Source organism: Ovis canadensis, chromosome 8, assembly GCF_042477335.2.
Source record: "Ovis canadensis isolate MfBH-ARS-UI-01 breed Bighorn chromosome 8, ARS-UI_OviCan_v2, whole genome shotgun sequence".
In the NCBI taxonomy this organism is placed as follows: Eukaryota; Metazoa; Chordata; class Mammalia; order Artiodactyla; family Bovidae; genus Ovis; species Ovis canadensis.
Window position 1 is genome coordinate 64,067,605 of NC_091252.1, and position 22,222 is coordinate 64,089,826.

The 22,222-nt window shown below is 36.7% G+C and overlaps 1 protein-coding gene across 3 annotated transcripts in view; it reads right to left on the reverse strand.

Moving 5' to 3' along the window:
- The window catches only part of THEMIS (thymocyte selection associated), a 211,223-nt gene that overhangs the window by 99,795 nt on the left and 89,206 nt on the right, over nucleotides 1-22,222 (reverse strand). For all 3 annotated transcript variants that reach the window (XM_069598350.1, XM_069598352.1, XM_069598351.1), the window contains one exon: nucleotides 19,369-20,417. In XM_069598350.1, the coding sequence (XP_069454451.1) occupies nucleotides 19,369-20,417 (1,049 nt within the window). The remainder of the gene's footprint in view (nucleotides 1-19,368; nucleotides 20,418-22,222) is intronic.

Below are 22,222 nucleotides of genomic sequence, written 5' to 3' on the forward strand. Positions count from 1 at the left end.
GGATTTCTGTGTGTTGATTTTATATTCTGCAACTTTACTATATTCATTGATCAGCTCTAGTAATTTTCTGGTGGAGTCTTTAGGGTTTTCTATGTAGAGGATCATGTCATCTGCAAAAGTGAGAGTTTTACTTCTTCTTTTCCAATTTGGATTCCTTTTATTTCTTTTTCTGCTCTGATTGCTATGGCCAAAACTTCCAGAACTATGTTGAATAGTAGCGGTGAAAGTGGGCACTCTTGTCTTGTTAATTTCAAGATTTGTATGGAAATACAGAAAACCTCGAATAGCCAAAGCAATCTTGAGAAAGAAGAATGGAACTGGAGGAATCAACTTGCCTGACTTCAGGCTCTACTACAAAGCCACAGTCATCAAGACAGTATGGTACTGGCACAAAGACAGAAATATAGATCAATGGAACAAAATGGAAAGCCCAGAGATAAATCCACACACCTATGGACACCTTATCTTCGACAAAGGAGGCAAGAATATACAATGGAGTAAAGACAATCTCTTTAATAAGTGGTGCTGGGAAAGCTGGTCAACCACTTCTAAAAGAATGAAGCTAGATCACTTTTTAACACCACACACAAAAATAAATTTAAAGTGGATTAAAGATCTAAATGTAAGATCAGAAACTATAAAACTCCTAGAGGAGAACATAGGCAAAACACTCTCAGACATAAATCACAGCAGGATCCTCTATGATCCACCTCCCAGAATTCTGGAAATAAAAGCAAAAATAAACAAATGGGATCTAATTAAAATTAAAAGCTTTTGCACAACAAAGGAAACTATAAGCAAGGTGAAAAGACAGCCTTCGGAATGGGAGAAAATAATAGCAAATGAAGCAACTGACAAACAACTAATCTCAAAAATATACAAGCAACTCCTGCAGCTCAACTCCAGAAAAAAAAATGACCCAATCAAAAAATGGGCCAAAGAACTAAATAGACATTTCTCCAAAGAAGACATACGGATGGCTAACAAACACATGAAAAGATGCTCAACATCACTCATTATCAGAGAAATGCAAATCAAGACCACAATGAGGTACCATTTCACACCAGTCAGAATGGCTGTGATCCAAAAGTCTACAAGCAATAAATGCTGGAGAGGGTGTGGAGAAAAGGGAACCCTCTTACACTGTTGGTGGGAATGCAAACTAGTACAGCCACTATGGAGAACAGTGTGGAGATTCCTTAAAAAATTGCAAATAGAACTGCTATATGACCCAGCAATCCCACTGCTGAGCATACACACCAAGGAAACCAGAATTGAAAGAGACACATGTACCCCAATGTTCATTGCAGCACTGTTTATAAAAGCCATGACATGGAAACAACTTAGATGTCCATCAGCAGATGAACGGATAAGAAAGCGGTGGTACATATACACAATGGAGTATTACTCAGCCATTAAAAAGAACACATTTGAATCAGTTCTAATGAGATGGATGAAACTGGAGCCGATTATACAGAGTGAAGTTAGCCAAAAAGAAAAACACCAATACAGTATACTAACACATATATATGGAATTTAGAAAGATGGTAAGGATAACACTGTATGTGAGACAGCAAAAGAGACACAGATGTATAGAACAGACTTTTGGACTCTGAGTGAGAGGGAGAGGGTGGGATGATTTGGGAGAATGGCACTGAAACATGTATACTATCATGTAAGAAACGAATCGCCGGTCTATGTTCGATACAGGGTATAGTATGCTTGGGGCTGGTGCACGGGGATGATCCAGAGAGATGATATGGGGTGGGAGGTGGGAGGGGGGTTCGGGATTGGGAACTCATGTACACCCGTGGTGGATTCATGTCAATGTATGGCAAAACCAATACAGTATTGTAAAGCAAAATAAAGTAAAAATAAAAATAAAATAAAAAGAAAGATCATGGCATCCATTCCTATCACTTCATCACAAGTAGATGGGGAAACAATGGAACCAGTGAGAGACTTTATTTTCTTGGGCTCCAAAATCATTGCAGATGGTGACTGCAGCCATGAAATTAAAAGACGCTCACTCCTTGAAAGAAAAATTATGACAAACTTAGCCAGCATATTAAAAAACAGAGATATTACTTTGCCAACAAAGGTCCATCTAGTCAAAGCTATGGTTTTTCCAGTAACCATGTATGGGGATGTTAGAGTTGTACCATAAAGAAAGCTGAGCACCAAATAATTGATGCTTTTGATCTGTGGTGTTGGAGAAGACTCTTGTGATTCCCTTGGGCTGCAAGGAGATCAAACCTGTTAATCTTAAAGGAAATCAACCCTGAATATTCATTGGAAGGACTGATGCTGAAGCTGAAGCTTCAATACTTTGGCCACCTGATGTGAAGAACTGACTCCTTGGAAAAGACCCTGATGCTGGGACAGATTGAGGGCAGGAGGAGAAAGGGATGTCAGAGGATGAGATGGTTGGATGGTATCACCGACTCTATGGACATGAGTCTGAGCAAGGTCCAAGTGTTGGTGATGGACAGGGAAGCATGGCGAGCTACAGTCCGTGGAGCCGCATAGTCAGACACGACTGAGCTACTGAACTGAACTGAACTGAGCTGAACTGCTAAAGCCCTTAAGAGGCTTCCAAGTTTATAACAGAGAAACAGAATGTACTGTTGACTTTTTAATTACTAACTCTCTGTGTCTCCTTCCCCTACCCACTAAATTTTCTTTTTCACTTTAGCAGAAGGTCCAGGGAGAAAAGGGAATAAGGAGAAGTATATACACTGTCTTGCACTGTTGATATCTCTGTAATTTAGATGTGGCAAAAGTTAAACACTGACCCATTCATTCATGGGATGCTTCTGCATATTACTTAGAAATCATCCAAATTATGAATGATATTGCAATTTCCTTGCCAAAGACTAGCCACTTACAACAATCACCTTCAGCTCTTGGGCTTCAGAAAATACACCGATTAGTCATGTTCCCTTCTCCTCCCTCAAGTTCATATCTTGTCTGCAGAGAAGCCACATACACGCTGAGTCATTGACGGAAATGTAGTTTATTCCCACTATCACTCACCCCAGGCAGAGAGCTTCTTCCATCATAACCTCCTACTTTTTGACTTTGTAGATATATGTCAAATACTAGTCCCTATTTTCCTCAAACTCCCACAGCCCAATGCCATGATCTTCAAATGGATTACTTGAAAATCTCATCACAACACCTGAGGTGAGAAAGAAGAACCCAACTTCCTTTACCCATAATGTTGGAGACAGAAAACTTAGAGGATGTGGTCAACTTTCTGAAAAATAAATCTCTCTTCCCCTTGCTAACTTCTCAATCTTCCTCTTTCTCAGCCTGAGGCGAGATGAAATGCTCTAGCACTTAAAGAACGCTTGCTTCTGACTTCACTAGTATCAAGTTTCCTTTGGCTTCCAAGATGCAGCACTGGCTATCGCTGTTGCCAAAGCTTGCAGGACTTCATGTTCCAAGTCCTGCATATACAGTCTAGCAGCTCACTTTAAATTGTGTAGGGTTCATTGGGTCACATTTAGTCTCAGGTTTGGAGCAATGCTCTGGTGTAATTTCAGGGCAATGAGTAAAATGTAATAATCTGTTAGACTATACACATGTGGACCTATGCATATATGCACCTATATCTTTATATCACTTTATCACAGATAAATACAGATCCACACATATATGTATGCCTGAGCCTATATATATGAATAATGGAAATACAGTATTTATGAGAAAAAAATTTAATGTGATAACTTGTGATTTTATTTTCTTTTGTCCTTCTGCTTCCTAAAATGTCATGCCTTATTCTTAAAATCATTTAAAAAGTATATTTTTATATAAACATAGAAGAGTGGATTTTATTTTAAAGGTATGATCGTAGTTCAACAATAAAACAATCAATGAAAAAGGATGAACAATCCAGAAGCAGACTTTAAAGAAATTTATTATGTGATAAAAAAGCTATAGAAAATTAAGAAGAATTTCTTAATGAATAGTATTTAGATATTTTGAAATCACCTTCATAATATCAGATGAGTTCAATAATATATGTGCACACATACATGTACGCATAGCATACATCTCTATGCATGCATATATATGATTATATATTTTAAGTGTATATGAAATCATTTTTTTAATTAGAAGTAAATGGAATTGATCAACATGTATTAGGTCACTGGAATGAGGATAAATTTAAAAGCAATAAAAGTAGGCACAAATGAAATGAACAGGTTTGGGCGTATAAGAATTTAATACTTTCACATAGAAATACTAAGAACCACTAGTCTGGGAATACCCCAAATGTGACAAATTTGCAGACTGTTTTTAATGTATGGCTTTCGAAGGAATTAATTTAGAAAAAAATAAAATGAAATAAGGTAAAGTTTCCTTTCTTTCTTTCTCCCTATCACAAACATGTATTGAATGATTTCTTTATATCAGGAACTTTAATAACACTAAGGAAGTAAACACACATATTCCTTAGCCTAAAGAATCATGATAGGTAAAAACCATTATAACACTTTAAGTGCTGCAATAGTAATTTTATAAGGCTTGTTACAGAAACCCATTTAGGAGTACCAAACGTATGTGTGGGCTGAAGGTTGGGAGGTACAGGAGTCCAGGGAAATTTCCTTAGGACAGGTGAAAACATAGAGTGGCTTACTTGAAAGATAAAAGATGGTTTAGAATTCTAGCTCTAACTCTTATTGATAGCTCTCTTTCCTTGGGCAATTATTCTCTGAGTTTCAGTTTCCTTTCCTATAAATTGGGAATAATAGTAACGTGCACGTGTATGCTCAGTCACTCAGTCATGTCCAACTCTTTACAACCCCTATGGACTGTAGCCTGCTAGGCTCCTCTGCCCCTGGGATGGATGCCCAATACACTGGAGTGGGTTGCCAATTCCTCCTCTAAGGTATTTTCCCATCCCAGGGATCAAACGCACGTCTCCTGTGACTCCTGCATTAGCAGGCAGATTCTTTATCACTGAGCCACCTGGAAAGCCTAGTAACACTCAGAGGGACACTAAAAGGATTTAATGAGAATTATTTAGTTATTTGAAATTTAGTAAGTCACCAGTGGACAGATAAAAATAACAAAATTCCTTTCAAAGATTGGGAACTGAAGAAAGAATCAAGTCTTTGCAAACTACACATTTAGTATAGTTGAAGTATAAAGGTGAAGAAAGATATGGAGAGAAGGAAGGCTTTAGAAATACATAAGGGACAGATGATTAAAAAATAATTCAAAGGAAAATTACATAGAATTTTTAGCAAAAGACTACACAGTAAGAGTTTCCTTTTACAATGATCAAAATAAAGATGTGTATAATGTATTTGAATATAGTGTGACCAGAAATAAAGGCTACATATTTATTGAAAAAGTTTGCATATAAATGGATGCACTTAATTCAAACTTGTGTTGTTCAAGAGTCAGCTGTAGTTAGAAGATGGTCTCAATAATCCATCCAAGAAATAATGACGACCTGAAGTGAGGAGGTATATATTCAAGAGATGTTAATAAATAAAATCTATAGAATTTAAAAGTTAACAAGAGTAAAATATTTTTTAAAAAGAGTAAAAATTAAAAAAAAAAAAGGATTGTTCCTAGGTGCCTGGTTTGAGTTACTCAGTATACAGCATTTGGAAAGATAAAAAATACAGAAGAAAGATGAAATGTGATTAATGTTTTTAAAGACAGTGGAGCAGTGCTTGTATTGTTCACTAGTATCAGATTTCCTTCTACATCCAGGCATAAAGGAAGGTTATACTTTCTCATCCCCAATTACACAGGGACTACACTTTTCTTTGGCTAATTAAATAAGTGTAGTGGCTAGAGCTAGAGCTAGAGATCTATCATTAGTGCGTTATTTCCAGTTCATCATTCTCTATCCACACAATGACAACCCTTCATGCTCCCAAAAAAGGAGTTTCCATTGATGAAGGTCCTTAATAGAGGATGCCATGCTTCAAAAAAAATTCTCCTTTGACAACTTAAAATTCCATGAAATTTTAAGTTACACACACATTGAGAACATTGATGAGTTCTATCATTTTTCGTGAGGAAAAATAAAAGCATTAGTTAGCCACAGCTTGAATTTTGATTCTAAAATCACAAGTATTCTCAGTGGTACTGAGTCTCTTTAAATATTGTTCATTATATCTTCCTGAAGGTCTATAATCTAGACTTTTGGTCTAGGAAAATTATACAATGTTGAGCAGCCTTAATCAGCTTAGAATTGAGGTAATAAATTTGAGATTACCTGTACTGGATTTTGTGAGAATTAGATGAGTTTACACAGGTAAGAAAGCTTAGAGTAGTGACTGATTCATTGTAAGCATTGAGTTAATAAAAGTTCTCCAATTGCTTATTTTTAGGCTTTTTATGACCCTCTTTCATCTCTTATATTTTGGATTTCCTCACAGAATTCCATCATTATTTCTCATGAGCTACACACTCTGCAGTTTCATCTAATCCTTTCCCAGAACTTCATCTACCATTTATATTTTCTGACACTTGAACCATCAGCTTCATCCTGGAATTCTTTCCCAAAACTACAGACTGTTAACTTCTAACCAGACACCTCAGCTCAGACATCTCACAGATATTTCAAACTGAGCATACTTTAAAATAGACTCTTCCTTTTCCCCTGCAAAACCATCCCTCCATGTCCTGCGTTCTTGATTTAATGAGTTTCATCACCATCCATTCTGATGCTTATGTCAGAAGTCTGGATATTTTCCTTATACATGCCTTTTTTACTCCCTACACTTCATCAGTCACACATCCTACAAATAGCATCACCTAAAATCGTTCTGAATATTTCTCATTCAGTCACAGAGGCAATTATCTTATCTCTCTTATATTAGTATTTTAAGCTTTCTAATTGGTGTCCCTGCCTCTATTTGAATGGATTATCTGCTTTATAATTAGAGAGTTTCTTTAAACTAGACAATTGAATAACTTTATGAGATGCAGTTTTAAAAATTATTTTTATTTTGTTTTGTGGTATAGTTGATTAACAATGTTGTGATAGTTTCAGGTGAACAGTGAAAAGATTCAGCCATACATATACCTGTTGATGTTGTTACTCTTAGTTCAGTGGTTACCGACTCTATGCTTCCAAGGCAGAGAATGTGGGTTCAGTCCCTGGTCAGGGAACTAAGATCCCATGTGCCATGCAGCCAACAAGCAAACAGAAAATGCCCCTTACTTTTATAAGTGTATAGGTCAATGAGTTTACTAAATTTATAGAGTTGTGCAACTATTGCCAAAATTCAGTTTTAGAATTTTTCATTACCCAGAAAGTTCCCTTATGCTATCTGTTTGCATTTCATTTCTACTCCTACCCACCACCCTAGGCAACCATTTCTCTGTTTTCTATCTCTATAAACTTGTCTTTTCTAGATGTTTTGTATCTAAAATAGAAATTTTATTGTTATTTCCCACCTGGGGAGTCTACAATAGCCTCCATTTTTTTCTCTTTAGAAAATCCAAATTCCTTTAAAAACAGAGCAGTTTAGAAAGAACCAGTCTTTTTTTTTTTTTTTTTTTTAATGTGGAATACAACTGATTTTTTTTCTTCATTTTTGTGGTGTACTAAAACACTAAAGTATAGTATTTCTTTTTAAAAGTTAGGAAGATAAGGAGAAAATAAGAACTAGTTTGTTTCAAATCCTAAGCTAAAAGTTGAAGCTGTGGGTTTAATGGGCACCAAAGGTTATTGTCAAAGGAGACTTGAAAATAACAAAATAAAGTACTTCTTGGAAAAACAAAACAAAACAAAAGACTAAAGGTAAGAGAGATAAGGAATGGTGGTGAGACTTGTAAGAACATGGGAACAGTCCTTAGGAAATTAGGTAAGAAGAAAGTGGTCTGCAGTTATGTGGACCTGATGACAGAAATAGGCAAAAGGTAGGTCAAGTAACATGAAAACTGAGTTCTGACCTTTGGGAACATGTGGTGTGGCAGGAAATCTAATATGCTGATTCTGAGAAAGTCTCATTCTCCATCTGTGACAGAGTGATACAGAAATGAACTGAACAACTTTGGAGCCCTGACCTAAGAAACTTGGTAATGATTCACCTTTTATATCCTAACCCTCTTTGGTCTTCTACCTTCATATTATTACACTGTGCTACAGACATTTTAAGCTTCTCCTAGATCCTGACATGAGGATCCAGGAGACAACTCAATGGACATGAGTTTGAGCAAATCCGGGATATAGTGAAGGACAGGGAAGCCTGGCATGCTTCAGTCCATGGGGACGCAAAGAGTCTGACATGCCTGAGTGGCTGAACAACAGATCTTAATAAGGTTGTCTCCACACTATCGCCAGCACAAGATTTTTTTTTTTTTTTTTTGGCTAAATCACTCTAAACATCATTCGACATCTGACTGTTCCTACATGTCCAAACTTACATATTTCAACTGAGTCATTAAACATCCTTTCTGAGCTCAATCCCACATTTCATTGTGTGTATGTGCTCAGTTGCTAAGTTGTGTCCAACTCTGATTCCATGGACTGCCCACCAGGCTCCTGTCCATGGGATTTGCCAGGCAAGAATACTGTAACGGGTTGCCATATCCTCCCAGGGGATCTTCCAGAAACAAGGATCGAACTCACATCGCTTCTGCCTCCTTCAATGGCAGGGGAATTCTTTACCACTGAGCCACCTGGAGAGCCCACATTTCGAGAGGAGATTTTAATAAGTTGTCTTCCAAATCCCAATACTGGCCTGTATACAAGACTTTTCAATTTCCATACTGTAATTGTCCGTTTTCCTATGTCTAATCCACTGTACAGACAGTCCACTGAGCACAGATACTATATTTCATTCACCGGATAGTCTCCATTGCTGATCATAGTAAATGGCACATAATTAAGGCTTTATATCTATGGAACTAAAATAACTATAAACAATTATAATTATTTTTAACATTTTAGAATAATTATTGATATAAATAATTTTAAAACACTGTATGCACAATGTATAATTAAAGTACATTTTAAAGAAATTCAAATCAATAGATTTTTAAATCTTTCTCCTCAATCTTTTATTGCAATTATATAGTTTTAGTTTTTCTCTATGCATCTGTAATATGCTCTGATTTTTCTTAACTTATAAAGAATATGTTCATTTTTTGAGATCCATAACTCATTAATCCTTACTAGTCTTTTTCTTTGTATAGGTCCATAGCTCTCTTAATGAATAAAAGGCTTCTTATTCTCTCTGGATCTGTGTTATCATCAACTTGATGGGAAATTTCAAAATTCCTAATCCGAGTCCTAGTCTTCATTCTAGTTCCTGAAATTTATTTCAGCTACATCTGAATTGTCACCAAAGAACTTTCTGATTATGCCAGTAATGGCCTTAGGTCTTCCCTAAATTTCTAACATCTCAAATAGCTTAAGGTATTCTCCAGCTTTTTCTCATTACTGGATCAGGAAAGAAAAATTATGAACATGATTAACCCATATTTATAAGAATAAAATGCTAGAAGAAAGTGTCTTTCCTCATGTCACCACTTTCTTGTCCTTTGATGTCTTCTAGAGGTACATGAAAAGAGTATAATTGCTACAGACCAGACACACTGGTAGAAGCTGGCATCTCTCAAAGAATGAACTTTCCTTAAAAAGCTGATATCCAAGCACATTTAAATAGATTTTAAAATAAACAGGAGATCATTTCCAGTTTCTTTCTTTAATAAATCCATATATATGAGTGATTTTACTGAGAGCCATTTTATATGTATAAAATAAATTGTGAGTATCAGAAGGAACTTAAAGACTGAGCATGGATAGAAAAGAGAGTAAGAATTGAGCTCCAAGGCACTTGAACACTTAGATATGAAGACCAGAGGAAGAACCAGCAAGGACCTCAAAAGAAAATTTGACCCCTGCAGCATATGAAAGCTAGTAGGGTATGCATTTCCAGAAAATGAAGAAAGATTCCAAAAAGGAAAGGGTATAGAACTGTGACATTTACTGCTTAGTATCTAAATGATATGAGCAGTAAAGATTGACCATAAAATTTGGCAACCTGAATACCACTTGGAACGACAACCATTACATACTTCTCGGTATCAATTACCTCCCTTGCAGAAAATATCAAGACTCATTTCATGAAAAAATGTGAAGGACTAAATGAGATAATACATAAAAGCACCTAGCATACTGCAAGCAACAGAGGTATAAGCAGGAGGTTTTTTAAATTATTGATACAGACTGAGGTTGTCTATAACTAGACCGCCTGAATACAATATGCTTGACAATCATGTGAGAGAATTTGGCTGAAGTGTCTAGTATGACTGGAAAAGGCAGAAATGATTATAGCTCAGAGAAGAAGCTGGAACCAGAGACAATGAGGAGAAAAATAGCGTGGGTAGGGTAATTCCTATCCTTGGATAACAATTAAAGGAACATATCTCTTATGACTTTGTGTTTTATCCTATCTCATAACTGGTGACTGCACACTTTTTAAACATTAGTTAATATTTGGAAAGCATTTGAAAACAACAACAAACTTCTCTTAAGGACAAATGGTATGTAAAGTTTAGTGATCTAAATAAGCATAATGTCACAAGTTAAAATTCCATTCTTATCTCCTACACAATATATTGTCTAACTAATTTTACAATCAACCTTTTTACATTTTGTATCTGCATAAATATCTATAGGTGGGTGTCCCTGGTGACTCAGTGGTAAGGAATCCATCTGCCAATGCAGGAGACATGGGTTTGATCCCTAGATCAGGAAGATCCCCTGGAGAAGGAAATCGCAACTCACTTCAGTATTCTTGCCCGAGAAACCCAAGGACAGAGGAGCCTGGCAGGCTATAGTCCACGGGGTCACAAAGAGTCAGACATGATTTAGCAACAAAACAATAACAACAAATAACTATAGACTTATTATACAGTTCTTGGGGTCTTTGATATATAAAATTACTCCATTTGGCTAATTTTTACTCAATGGCCCTCTGATTTTATAAGATTCCCCTTAATTTTTTCCTCTTCTCATCAGATTTAAAATTAGTTATGTAATTGGTCATGGTAAACATCTTAAATAATGGTGTGTCCTACAAGACAGCTAAAAGCAACTTGTGTTTTTAGGAGTATTTTTCATCGTAATGATCATGACCAAGACATCATGATCATATTGAAGCTAGAGTCTGGATGAAGCATAATGTAGAAGAACTAATGCTGCAAAAGGCTGGTTGAAAGTCTGCGCTTAAATAATGCATTTGTATGAATCATTTCTTTCTCTATAAATTTTTAGAAAAATACGAATTTTTGGAAGTCTATTTTTATGCCTTCTTTCAGAACCATCTTATGCTCATTTTCTATCTTAACATTTAGGCAGAAAATTTGGTTTGCAAAGCAAAGCATATGTCCTTATTTATGTAGGTCTTACATCAGCAATTAAAATAATGGTTGACTTGCAAAAAATGTATTTGCTCAAATATATATCTTATGCTTTATCAATTTTTTATAGGCAAAGATTTTATTCCAAAATAAATTCAGAACTGATAAATACAGTAATGAAAAAAATCATGTGAATCCATTTTGGAAACTGCAGTCATTTTGAACTTACCCTCTCTAGATCTCTCCACCTGCTCTTTGGATTTTTTTAAATTTTAGAAGAAAATGAATGTAGCAAACTCAAAAAGCAACCGTTAACTATCTAGTGAGCCCACACATAACTCAATGATTCCAGGCACTAAACTCACTACAGAAATTATAAGAAGTTGGCAATTCAAATGTCTTCCCTTTATACAAACTGTGCATTGAACATTCCAAACTGTTGATTCTTCTCCTAAGGTTGCTCATTTCTAAATAGAGGTATCCAGGTTATCGACATTTAAGAAAGTGAAAAGCCTTTGTAAATGCCAAAAATCTAAAGTGAAATGATTTATTCCAAATTTTATTTCATCGTTTTGCAAATCTACTGGAAAAATAAATATTTTTAATTTACATTTTTGTGGAACTCTAATACTAACACTGAAAATATAATGATCACCTATTTGGTGGTATTTTACTTCTTGACTCCACAGATGGGAGAGAGATGCAAGGAACAGTATGAATCAATGTTTCTCATCAGCTCTTTCTCATTCACCCAGTGAGAGCATTCTCAGCTGGCAGAAAGCTCAAAGATGGCCAAATTTTTGGTTTGTTCAAGTATTTCTAAGCAGGAATGTACTTCAACCATCCTGGAATGGAAACAATGTTCTCTGGACAAAAACTCCTTAGAAAAAAATAGTATTTTACTATTAGTTTTACAGCTTGCTCATTTTTTCTTGAAATTCCCTTAAAATTGGACAATGTTTTCTCTTACTTTAACCAATTACTTTTCATTTAAAAGTGATTTAAACCATTCTTTGGCTATTTGGCTAGACGTATTCATGTGTCATAACTAGAGGAAAGTATTAAAAGTTCTGATTACTCTCCCACCTCCAACAGCACAAAAAGTACTTATAAATATCCTGTGCTACCCATTGGGCACAGATTTCTACCTGCAAGGTTTCAGCTGGAAATTGGGTTTGGCTCATTTTCAACCCAGCACTTCCTTTATTCATTCTTTGCCTGATTCTCCCATCTTTTTCACTTCTTCCTGCTAAAGTTGGCTATTTACAGGCTAAAGCCATTTACTAGACTACAAACTGCAGGGAACTCAAAAACCATCATGTACTAATCTGTATGTTATCTGGCCCTAATAAAAGCTCAAATATCTGCTAACATACACTAAAACTGTATCTCACAGTTAGAATTTGTCTTTTTAAAGGAAGATCATAGATTCCCTTTATTTTCCTTGTTATTCAGATTTAAATCCCCAGTTTCTTAAGTATGTCTATATTTCACACTCCTTGCTTTTGGTCTTTGAAAATGGCTGACACATTAATTTTCTCTATTCACAGTGAAATAGACTTAAAGCTTCTATGTTAGAACAAGCGGACACACTAAGGCCCCAGTCTTCAGAAGTGCAGAGTTGGTTACAAATCCACTCTTAATGTCTTTACACCATATCAGGTTAACAAAAACAAAAACAAATCACATCCTTTGTGACTAAATCCTACAGATGACAAATGAGTGGATATCTCTAAAGATCTAGATTTAGCCTAGGAGTGTGGGTTTCTTTAACACTTTTCAGCCACTCTGTCACACCAGATCAGAAATGAGTCTCTGCACCCAGCAGCAGCTGTTGAAGTGTTCTCTCTCTGCACCTCCCAGAAATGATTGCTTTCCTTCTGCCTTTTTCAGCTCTCACTCTAATTCTGGTACAGGGTTTGTTTTCTGCTCAGTTCATAGTACCTTGCCATAACTGCCTCCCCTGCTCTTTGTCTTAATGTCTCCTATGGGTGTTCTTGTCCGACAGAAATCTAGACATTCCAGCAGCAAAGTGGACACTTGGGCATTAAATGGCCAAACAGAGTTAGTGAAATGCAAGATTTCTGGTCCCAGATGCAGTCTCCAAAGGAGTGGAATATCTCATCTTTCAACCAAAGGTTTGTTTTTCTATCTGGTTATAGGCTTTTTCATCAGAATACAGAAGTTACATTTCTCCTACGTGGCACTCAGAAGTCATAGCCATATATATTCAGGACAGGCAAAAACCCCAGTGAGGATATGCTCTTTCAAACTATCCGAAACTACTTCTGACAGAGAAACTAACCATCAGAGAAGGAGAGTTTACCCCACAACGCTCTTACTTAGAACTGACTTTTAGGCCCAGCTTAATTTATTTAATCACTTTATAACATTTAATCACTTTATAACATTGTTTTCATCTGATTAAATATCAGAATGCACAGATCTTAAAGATACTATTTTGAATTGGTATAAACCTAAGAGGAAATTTGAAAGGTTGCTTGGTGCATTCTTATCCGCGCCGCCCTCCCCCCCCGCCCCCGCTTTTTTTTTCCCCAGACTCCAAACCTTATTCTTCCAAACACTGAACTATCACATTTAAAAAACAACCACAGAATCTCCCAGTGTAAGACTTCATGGGCCTGGAGATGTGCGGTCATCTCTACTGAAATCCATCCCCCAAATCATCTGCCCTGCTTACACCCAAACCACAATTCTCAAATTTCTACAATTGAGTGCTTTCTTAGTTAGGTATTAGAGAACAGTTGACAATCTCACCTTGGGAAACAATTCTATAATATTCTGGCTCTTATAACCTATACTAAAAGAGTCTTAATTTCTAAACTTCTTAGGTGAAGTGTAGAGTTCATAACTGACAATGGATACCTATCACAAGTGAATCTGATTAACACTGTGTATATTTAATTTCTTACGATTAGACAGCCTATACAACTATTCTATTATTAGCAGGACAAGAAATGATCTTATAAAGCTAAGGACCAAGGGAAGGCAAAAGTAAACTGCACAATGAAGAATCTGATATTCTTCCCTACATATGTAATATGGTATTTTAATGAGTCAAGTCAGTTTGAGTAGTTAAACTGCAAGTAACCCTTACAAATTATTATCTGAATTTAAGGCACTATTCCACATACAATCCAAAATCTTCAAGGCTTCCTTTCAATGGCTGCATTCTGCCTACAAATATTTTTTTTTTAATTTTATCCAATCCCTTCAAAAGCATACATAGAAGGGCTTTAATGCAGATATCAGAAGAAATATGAAAGAAATATGTGAAAGGATGACATCGTGATAACAAGAAATGGTTGGTTGCAAGATTTTTCGAGTACATTATAAAGAAACTGACAGAGTTTCTGTTTAAATTCCAAAAAAAATATACTGACTAAAGTCCCATCTTCATGGTGAGAAAAAATGTTGAAAATGAGGCGGTCAGTAGATCTGAACACAGGTAAATTAGAGCATACTCTGGCATTTTAAACTGATTTCAGAGAAAATATAGCTCTTTATTGACCACACCAGAAATGATGAAACTAATCATGAATAATTATAGACATTCAATTGACTGATGATAAACTTTCGATCAAGCAGGTATCTCTTGATGACACCACTGACCTACGGTTTCCTAGCTTCTACTGAACACTTTTCAGGGCCAAGAAATAAGTTCCAACTGATTACACCAAAAATGTCCTTCCTTTCACTCTCAACCAATGTAGCAATGGAAAATAAGAATGCACTCTTTGCTACAAAATAGCTCTTTCGATTATAAAATAACTAACATCATCTAGCGCTAAGTCATTCAAGTTTAGACTATCACTTAGTTTCCTTAATCATTCACAGAACAAAATGACTCCTGGACCTTTTAACATCTTAACAAATAACTCTTAACATCTTAACAAAGTTCAGTTAATCAACATTATTTAGAAGTGTGACTCAAAACTAAATACAGAGTGGATGTGGGGTCTGAAAATCGAACAAACAGTAAAGAATTATTAATTTGATCTGGAATCCTACATGTATGAATTTAATCAAAGATAGCATTTGTTTTAGTTTAGCAGCTGGTGATAAAAGAAAATATATGCACTGATCTCTGTCCCTAGTTCTTGGCACAGAGCTCCTGAAGCCCTTGTAAATTTCTAGGTGAAAAGATACTAAGAACATCTTCTTTTCTAATATTTGTTTTTTGATCCCAGCTCCTGACACAGGGTTTCTAAATTCCCTCAAATTTTCTGTGCGATAGTGAGAGAGTTCATTGGAAAAGATTCTGGAAAAGTTCTCATTGGAAAAGACTCTGATGCTGGGAGGGATTAGGAGCAGGAGGGAAAGGGGACGACAGAGGATGAGATGGGTGGATGGCATCACCGACTCGATGGACGTGAGTTTAGGTGAACTCTGGGAGTTGGTGATGCACAGGGAGGCCTGGTGTGCTGCAATTCATGGGGTCGCAAAGAGTCAGACACAATTGAGCAACTGAACTGAACTGAGGTTGATAAAAGAGTCCAGGGCCCTCAAGGAGGAAGGAGTCTGAGACCCTTAAGGAGGAGAAAGGGGTACACAGCTCTCAAGGAGGAGAAAAGGACAAACTTTTTTTTTTTTTTCTACATTGGTTTCTCTTAGTTACATTAAGACATTATTTTCTTTAAGCCCAGAGCTAATGATTACACAACAAAACTCATCTTGCTTAAGGGTATGTTTTTCCTTAAGCTCTGTACTAATGAGCTTACCTTGTGGCTCAGCTGGTAAAGAATCTGCCTGCAATGCAGGAGAACTGGATTGATCCCTGGATTGGGAAGATCTCCTGGAGAATGGAATGGCTACACACTGTAGTATTCTGCTCTGGAGAATTCCATGAAGTTGCAAACAGTTGGACATGACTGAGCGACTTTCACTTCACTTCTAATGATTGTATAACAATGTATATTGTTTATCTCCCTTAACAAGAACCTTCTGACTAATCTTGTTATCTTGTAGGAGTGAGTCTGGTAAGATCTTTCTATCGTTAGTTCTAATCTTGTTAATTTCAGATGTATCTTGTGGGAATGGGTCTAAAAGTATATAAGGCCTTGATAAGATTAGCAAGGGGGGCACTCTCTGTTCCCCTTCTGATGTCTATGTCAGAAGCATTCTCTGTCCTTTTTCACTGTAATGAACTTCTGCCACACAAAAGCCTGAGTGATCAAGCCTGGTCCCAGATCCCAAAGCTAAATCTTCTTTGGAAGTCACGAATTCCACATCCTTCATCGTAAGCTATCAATAGGGGTGCCTTTTGTTCTAATAAGGCGACTCTGGGGAGATTTTCAGATGGCTCTTGAATGGAGGCTGGTCACCAGAAATACCAAGACATAATTAGAGGCTTGGAATTTTCAGGCCTAACCCCCATTCTCTAGAGGAGAAGGACTGGAAAAGGAGTTATTAGTTGTTCATGCTTACAAGAGAAAAAGTCCATAAAGTTCCCCAAAGTAGAGTTCAGAGAACTTTCAGTTTAGTGGACACATCCACATACCAGAAGGATAGTACTGCACACCCCATAAACTCCTGACCCTTCCAGACCTTTATCTGACTGTTCATCTGTATCCTGTATCATCTCCTTTAAGAAACATTGGAGGAAGACTGGAAGGTTTTCTAAGCAGTAACCTAGACACAACATTATTGCTTTGTGTTTCTTTCCTAATAAAGCACATAGATCATTTTAATTTGACATTCTTTCAAAAGATATTGAAACTTTTTTTATTTTTATTTTTTCTACAAATGGTTTCTTAGTAGTTTAGGGATTTTTGGTCTTTTCCCTCCTACTTGTAATAGGCACCTATGCTTTTATATCTCTAGACCTTCACGTACTGCTCCCATATTTCTATTATTTGAGACAACTAGTTGTCATTCCCTTCCCCACCAATCCTGGCTGTAGTTGGGACAACCAATGAGTTGATTGAAACAGGAAATGGGCATGTGATCCAAACTCCTCCTTCTTTTAAAAATTGGAACCAAACAAAGAAATTACATTCTTCTCTAGTGATGAAACTATGAGATGCAAGAACTGTCACAAGTCATGTCCAATGTTTGATGAAAACGAAGGCCCACTCTGGCCGTGTTCTACATCCTGTCTCTAATCACCCCTGAATCCTAGTGTACCATTAGGTTCTCCAAAGGTACATGAACTCATACTTTCATTAAAAGGAAAAAGGAAGGAAAAAACCATTTTGCCATCAAAACAACACAGTCCCACAGGACTGCTGCCCACTTCAGATGCCAGTTACAAGTAGTAGGTCCCCAGGTTATTGACAGCTTCTGTCTGATGGTTACAAATCAGAGGTCCCCAGAATCCCATCCTTGGGTTCCATTAATTTGGTAGAGTGGCTCACAGAACTCAGGGAAACCCCTATTTACTTTAACCAGTTAAGAAACTTTTTGGAGGCTCTAGGGAAGAAAGCTTTCCTGTCTTTCTAGCTTCTAGAGAAAATCCGCATTCCGTGCCTCAATGATTCCTGCCTCCATCTACCAAAGTAGAAATGCTCCACCTCTCTAAAGTTCTTCTGTAGTCACATCTCTCTCTGACCCTGACCTCAAGAAAGATATTTTAAGGACTCTTGTGATTAACTTGGACCCACCTGAATGATCCAGGATAATCTCATCTGAAAGTCCTTAATTTTAAGTACATGTGCCAAGTCTCTTTTGCTTTCCATTGTAGTGTATTCAACAGTTCTGAAGGCTTAGGCATAGACATAGGCATAGGCATAGAGGGTGAGAGGGTGGTGGTAGGGGGATGGGGCTTTCTTCTGCTTCCCACTAAAATTGAGAGCAGCATTCCATCTCTCACATCATTTGATTCAGTAATAAAAATATATTAAACAGGAGAAGCCAGACACCTTCCATGTTTAGCAGCCTGTTAGTCAACATTATTATTTGGAAACAGTTTAATTCCAAAATGACTCCTTCAAAACTGATTTTCTGGAAAGGAAACTTCTGCTGGTTTTATCTTTTCCTGAAGATGAGTTTGAAGATCTTTATTGGATTTCCCCAGCAAACAATCAGAATGCAATCTTTGAAATGTAGAAGTGAAAGTATTTCCATACCCACGTCCTTGAAGCCTGAGGCTGCTATCATTCCTGAGTATAGAGAGTAAACACAGCATCTCTCTTTGTTTTACTAATTGCTTTGTTTCCCCAAGCTGTCAGCTCAACATCTGCCAGGCCAGAATGCACTCTCTCCACATACCAGAGAACTAACTACTGCCGGCCAGATGAAGGACCTGAGCTCCCTGGTGTAGGGGTAAGTGATTTCCAGGCACTCAGCAGGTGGTTTCCAAGAGGCAACAACTTTCAGAGAAAATGAAGCTGAAACCCCTCCCCTCCCAAAATCTTTAGAGTGGTTATGGAGTTGTTGATTCTATAATGATCTCATACTGTCTGCAATTTTATTGATTTTGTTTTTCGAAAGAACTGTTAAAGATGACAATTCTCAGACAGGCAGAATGTGGGCAGATGCCCATATTCTCACATAGTTCTGCCAAGATGCTTTTGCATCTTTCTGTACATAAAACAAAATGAAGACATGTGTCATAGATGCCTGCTACTGGTACCTCACCCCCAGAAGAAGGGGGTTTATTGTGTGCTCATTTCCTGTATGTAGTACTAAAACAACTCCACCTAGAAAAAAATGAACAGCTCTTCCAAAATAAATGATATTTGCTTCTGAGGCACCTTATAAACCATTCCTAATTAACAAACCCCATTGAAACAGCAATTTGGGTCATCATAATCAAATGCCATCCCTGCTATTTTTAATTCTTAAAACTTGTCACATCTACTGGTGAAGCATCAAAATACAAAATGCTGTAACAGCTTATGCTGTTTTGATGTTCAATCATCTACTGTGCATCAGAAAGGCTCATTTCAAATATGGCATGAAAGGAAGAGAAGTAAGCAAAAACAAGATTCAGAAAAGACTTGAAATAAACTGCCTCCAGCAAAACGCTCAAGAGGAAAAACTGCAAAATCATAGCCTTACCTTGGGAGACTTGGGCAGATCCACTGTCTTCTCTTTTGCTAGGCTTAGCGAAGTTAACTCCATTTTCTCCACTGAGGGATGTTTCGGAGGGCGAGGTGGGGGGTGCAAGAAGGAGCTTTCATGTCTCCGTATCAGGTAATACTGTTCTTCAGTGATCTCTTCGACCAGAGTACTGACTAGAAATGATCCTGTATCCCCAGAAAAATTATTAACTAACTGAACAGTCATATTCACACGGCCAACAGGAATTTCCCAGCACTCCTTGGGGTTGGCAAAATCACTTATGAGTAGATAAGAGTTAGTGATAGATTCCTCCAACTGTAGTCCTGGTATAGCAGCCAAAATGTCTTTTTCAATAAAAAGGTCTCTCACAGACACCTTCACATTGAAGGGCAGGCGAAACTGTGCACAAAGCTCAGAAATCTGGTACAGTTTCTTATCATGGATCACCTCTACAAATCCTCCATCCATGTACAAAGGGAGCAGTGCTGCCTCATGGGAATTTTTGAGGATTTTTTCACAAACCAGGACATCCATCACTTTTTTAATTCCTTCACAGAAGACTTCAGTTGTCTGTGAGTGATGCACTAGAAACTCATCCCCGACAGAGACAGATGACAGCTCCTCAAAGGGGGAATGAAAGGCTTTGGTGGCCACCACATGCAGAGGCTCCTTTTCACTCTTTGCTATCTTAAGGTCATAGGGGGTTGGGAACTCTCGAGGTCGTCGCTTGAATTTGCCTTTATAGCTAGTGGGGATCAAGAAGTGTCTTTTAGGGGAATTGCTTCTAATTTCTGAAGCCAAGATCTTTGATGCCTGGCACTTTTTGTGGATCACAATGGTTTTCCCAGGCTGTAAAATGCTTATGGGTAGCTGGTTTCCTTGGGGTGCTTCTATGACTTCAGCTACTATGGGGAACTCTTTATTGGCCATTTCATAAAGATCTTGCGTAGATAACACCTGAAGAAACCAGTTGGCATCATAGCTGTCGGTAATGTCTTTGACTTCAACATCTAAACTGGGGAGGATACGGACTATATCCTTTCGGACTGAAAAAGAAAAGACATTTTTTGCATCAAAATGTTGCTCTGGAGTAGTATTAAAATCACTCCAGGAAATCCAAGGAAGAGAGGAAATATGTATTCACGTGGCTGATTCACTTTGCTATACAGCAGAAATTAACACAACCTTGTAAAGCAGCTATACTCTAATTAAATAAGTATTCTAGGGAAATGGCAACCCACTCCAGTACTCTTGCCTGGAAAATCCCATGAATGGAGGAGCCTGGCAGACTTCAGTCCATGGGGTCACAAAGAGTTGGATAATAATGAGTGACTTCACTTCAAAGAGAGTTAAAAAAAACTCAGTCCAGGTAACCCAAATAAATTTATTAGAAAATCTCAGATGCTTATGATATAACATTGCTTATGATATAACATTGCTTATGCATGACTTACCCTTTTTTATATTTAAAAATGAAATAGACTGTAAATAAAACCAACATCCATAAACCTGCCTAGTTTTAGAAATGGACATTAACTAGCATCTTGGAACCCTACAAAAGTCACCAAAATCATATCCTCACTTTAACCTAGGAGTAGTCATTCCTCTGATTTTTGTATTAACAATTCCATTGGGGGTATTTTTTATAGTTTTATCATATATAACATACATGAATATATGTACATGTGTTTAAAAGTATGTGTGTTTTTCCAGAAAATTTATTATATCATTTTAGGTCATGTTTTTGTGGTCCAGATAGTGTATGTAAAATCATCTTAGAGGAAAGTTTGGGTATTTTATGTAAGATTCTTCCTGCATAAGTCTCAAGACATACATCCTATATACAAAATTCTATCCTACGGGGTATAACTGTTTTGCAAAATCATGGGATATAAAGTACTCAAGATTAATTAATATGTGGAAATGGATACCAAAATGAAGTCTTTTTCCAATATGAAAACTATTCCTTTCTTTGCTGGTGCTACCTTAACACCTAGATTGAAAAGGAGAGTAGTACAGAATGTTACAGTCAAAAGACCACTCAGGAGTTCTAGGTTTGCTGGCAGAGTGCTTACCAGTGTATTCTCTGCCAGTGTGTCACTGGGAATAATGAATCTCTTTATTTTTCCCAAGAATTCTTTCTTTGAGACTACAGAGAGACTTAAAATATTGTCCTGAAATCATCTGCTCTCCATATACTGTTCCACACAGTATCCTCACAGATGGTCTTGCATCAAAAAATAAAGTTTTACATTAACATTAAAAGGATTTTATAATGGTTTGTATTGTCTTGAAAATATCTTAACACAATGTTTTTCAGCCTTTCTATGATCTACTATTATTTTCCAGTATATCTAGCCACCTTCTGTCAATATTCTTTCTTCCCTGTATGCTTTTGTAAATGAATAATTTGGAATATTTGGAAGACAGAATTTTTCTCTTATAATACATTACCTATATTAATATGTTTTGTATTACTGTTTATGGATCATCTGAAAATTCTAATTTGTGTCATATTACCTGTACATGCTGCATTAGAGAGTTCCTAAACACACACAGTATGACATTGTATTAGTTTATTTTCTTTAACATAAAAAAGAAAAAAAATCAATGGTTGTCTATAGGTTGAAGGTCAGTAAAAACTGCAAAGATTTTCCATTAAAAAAGAAAAGGGGGAAATGCTTTAAAAAAAAAGTTTATCAGTTCATTTTATAAAATTTGGTAAACTCAAACTTTTGAAATTGTTGCCATAGGTTTCCCTGAACCCCAAGGTAATTTTAGAAACTTTAAAATCACACTTATTTCGATTGAAATGAACACTGTTTAAAAATTATAGAGCTAGGACTAGATG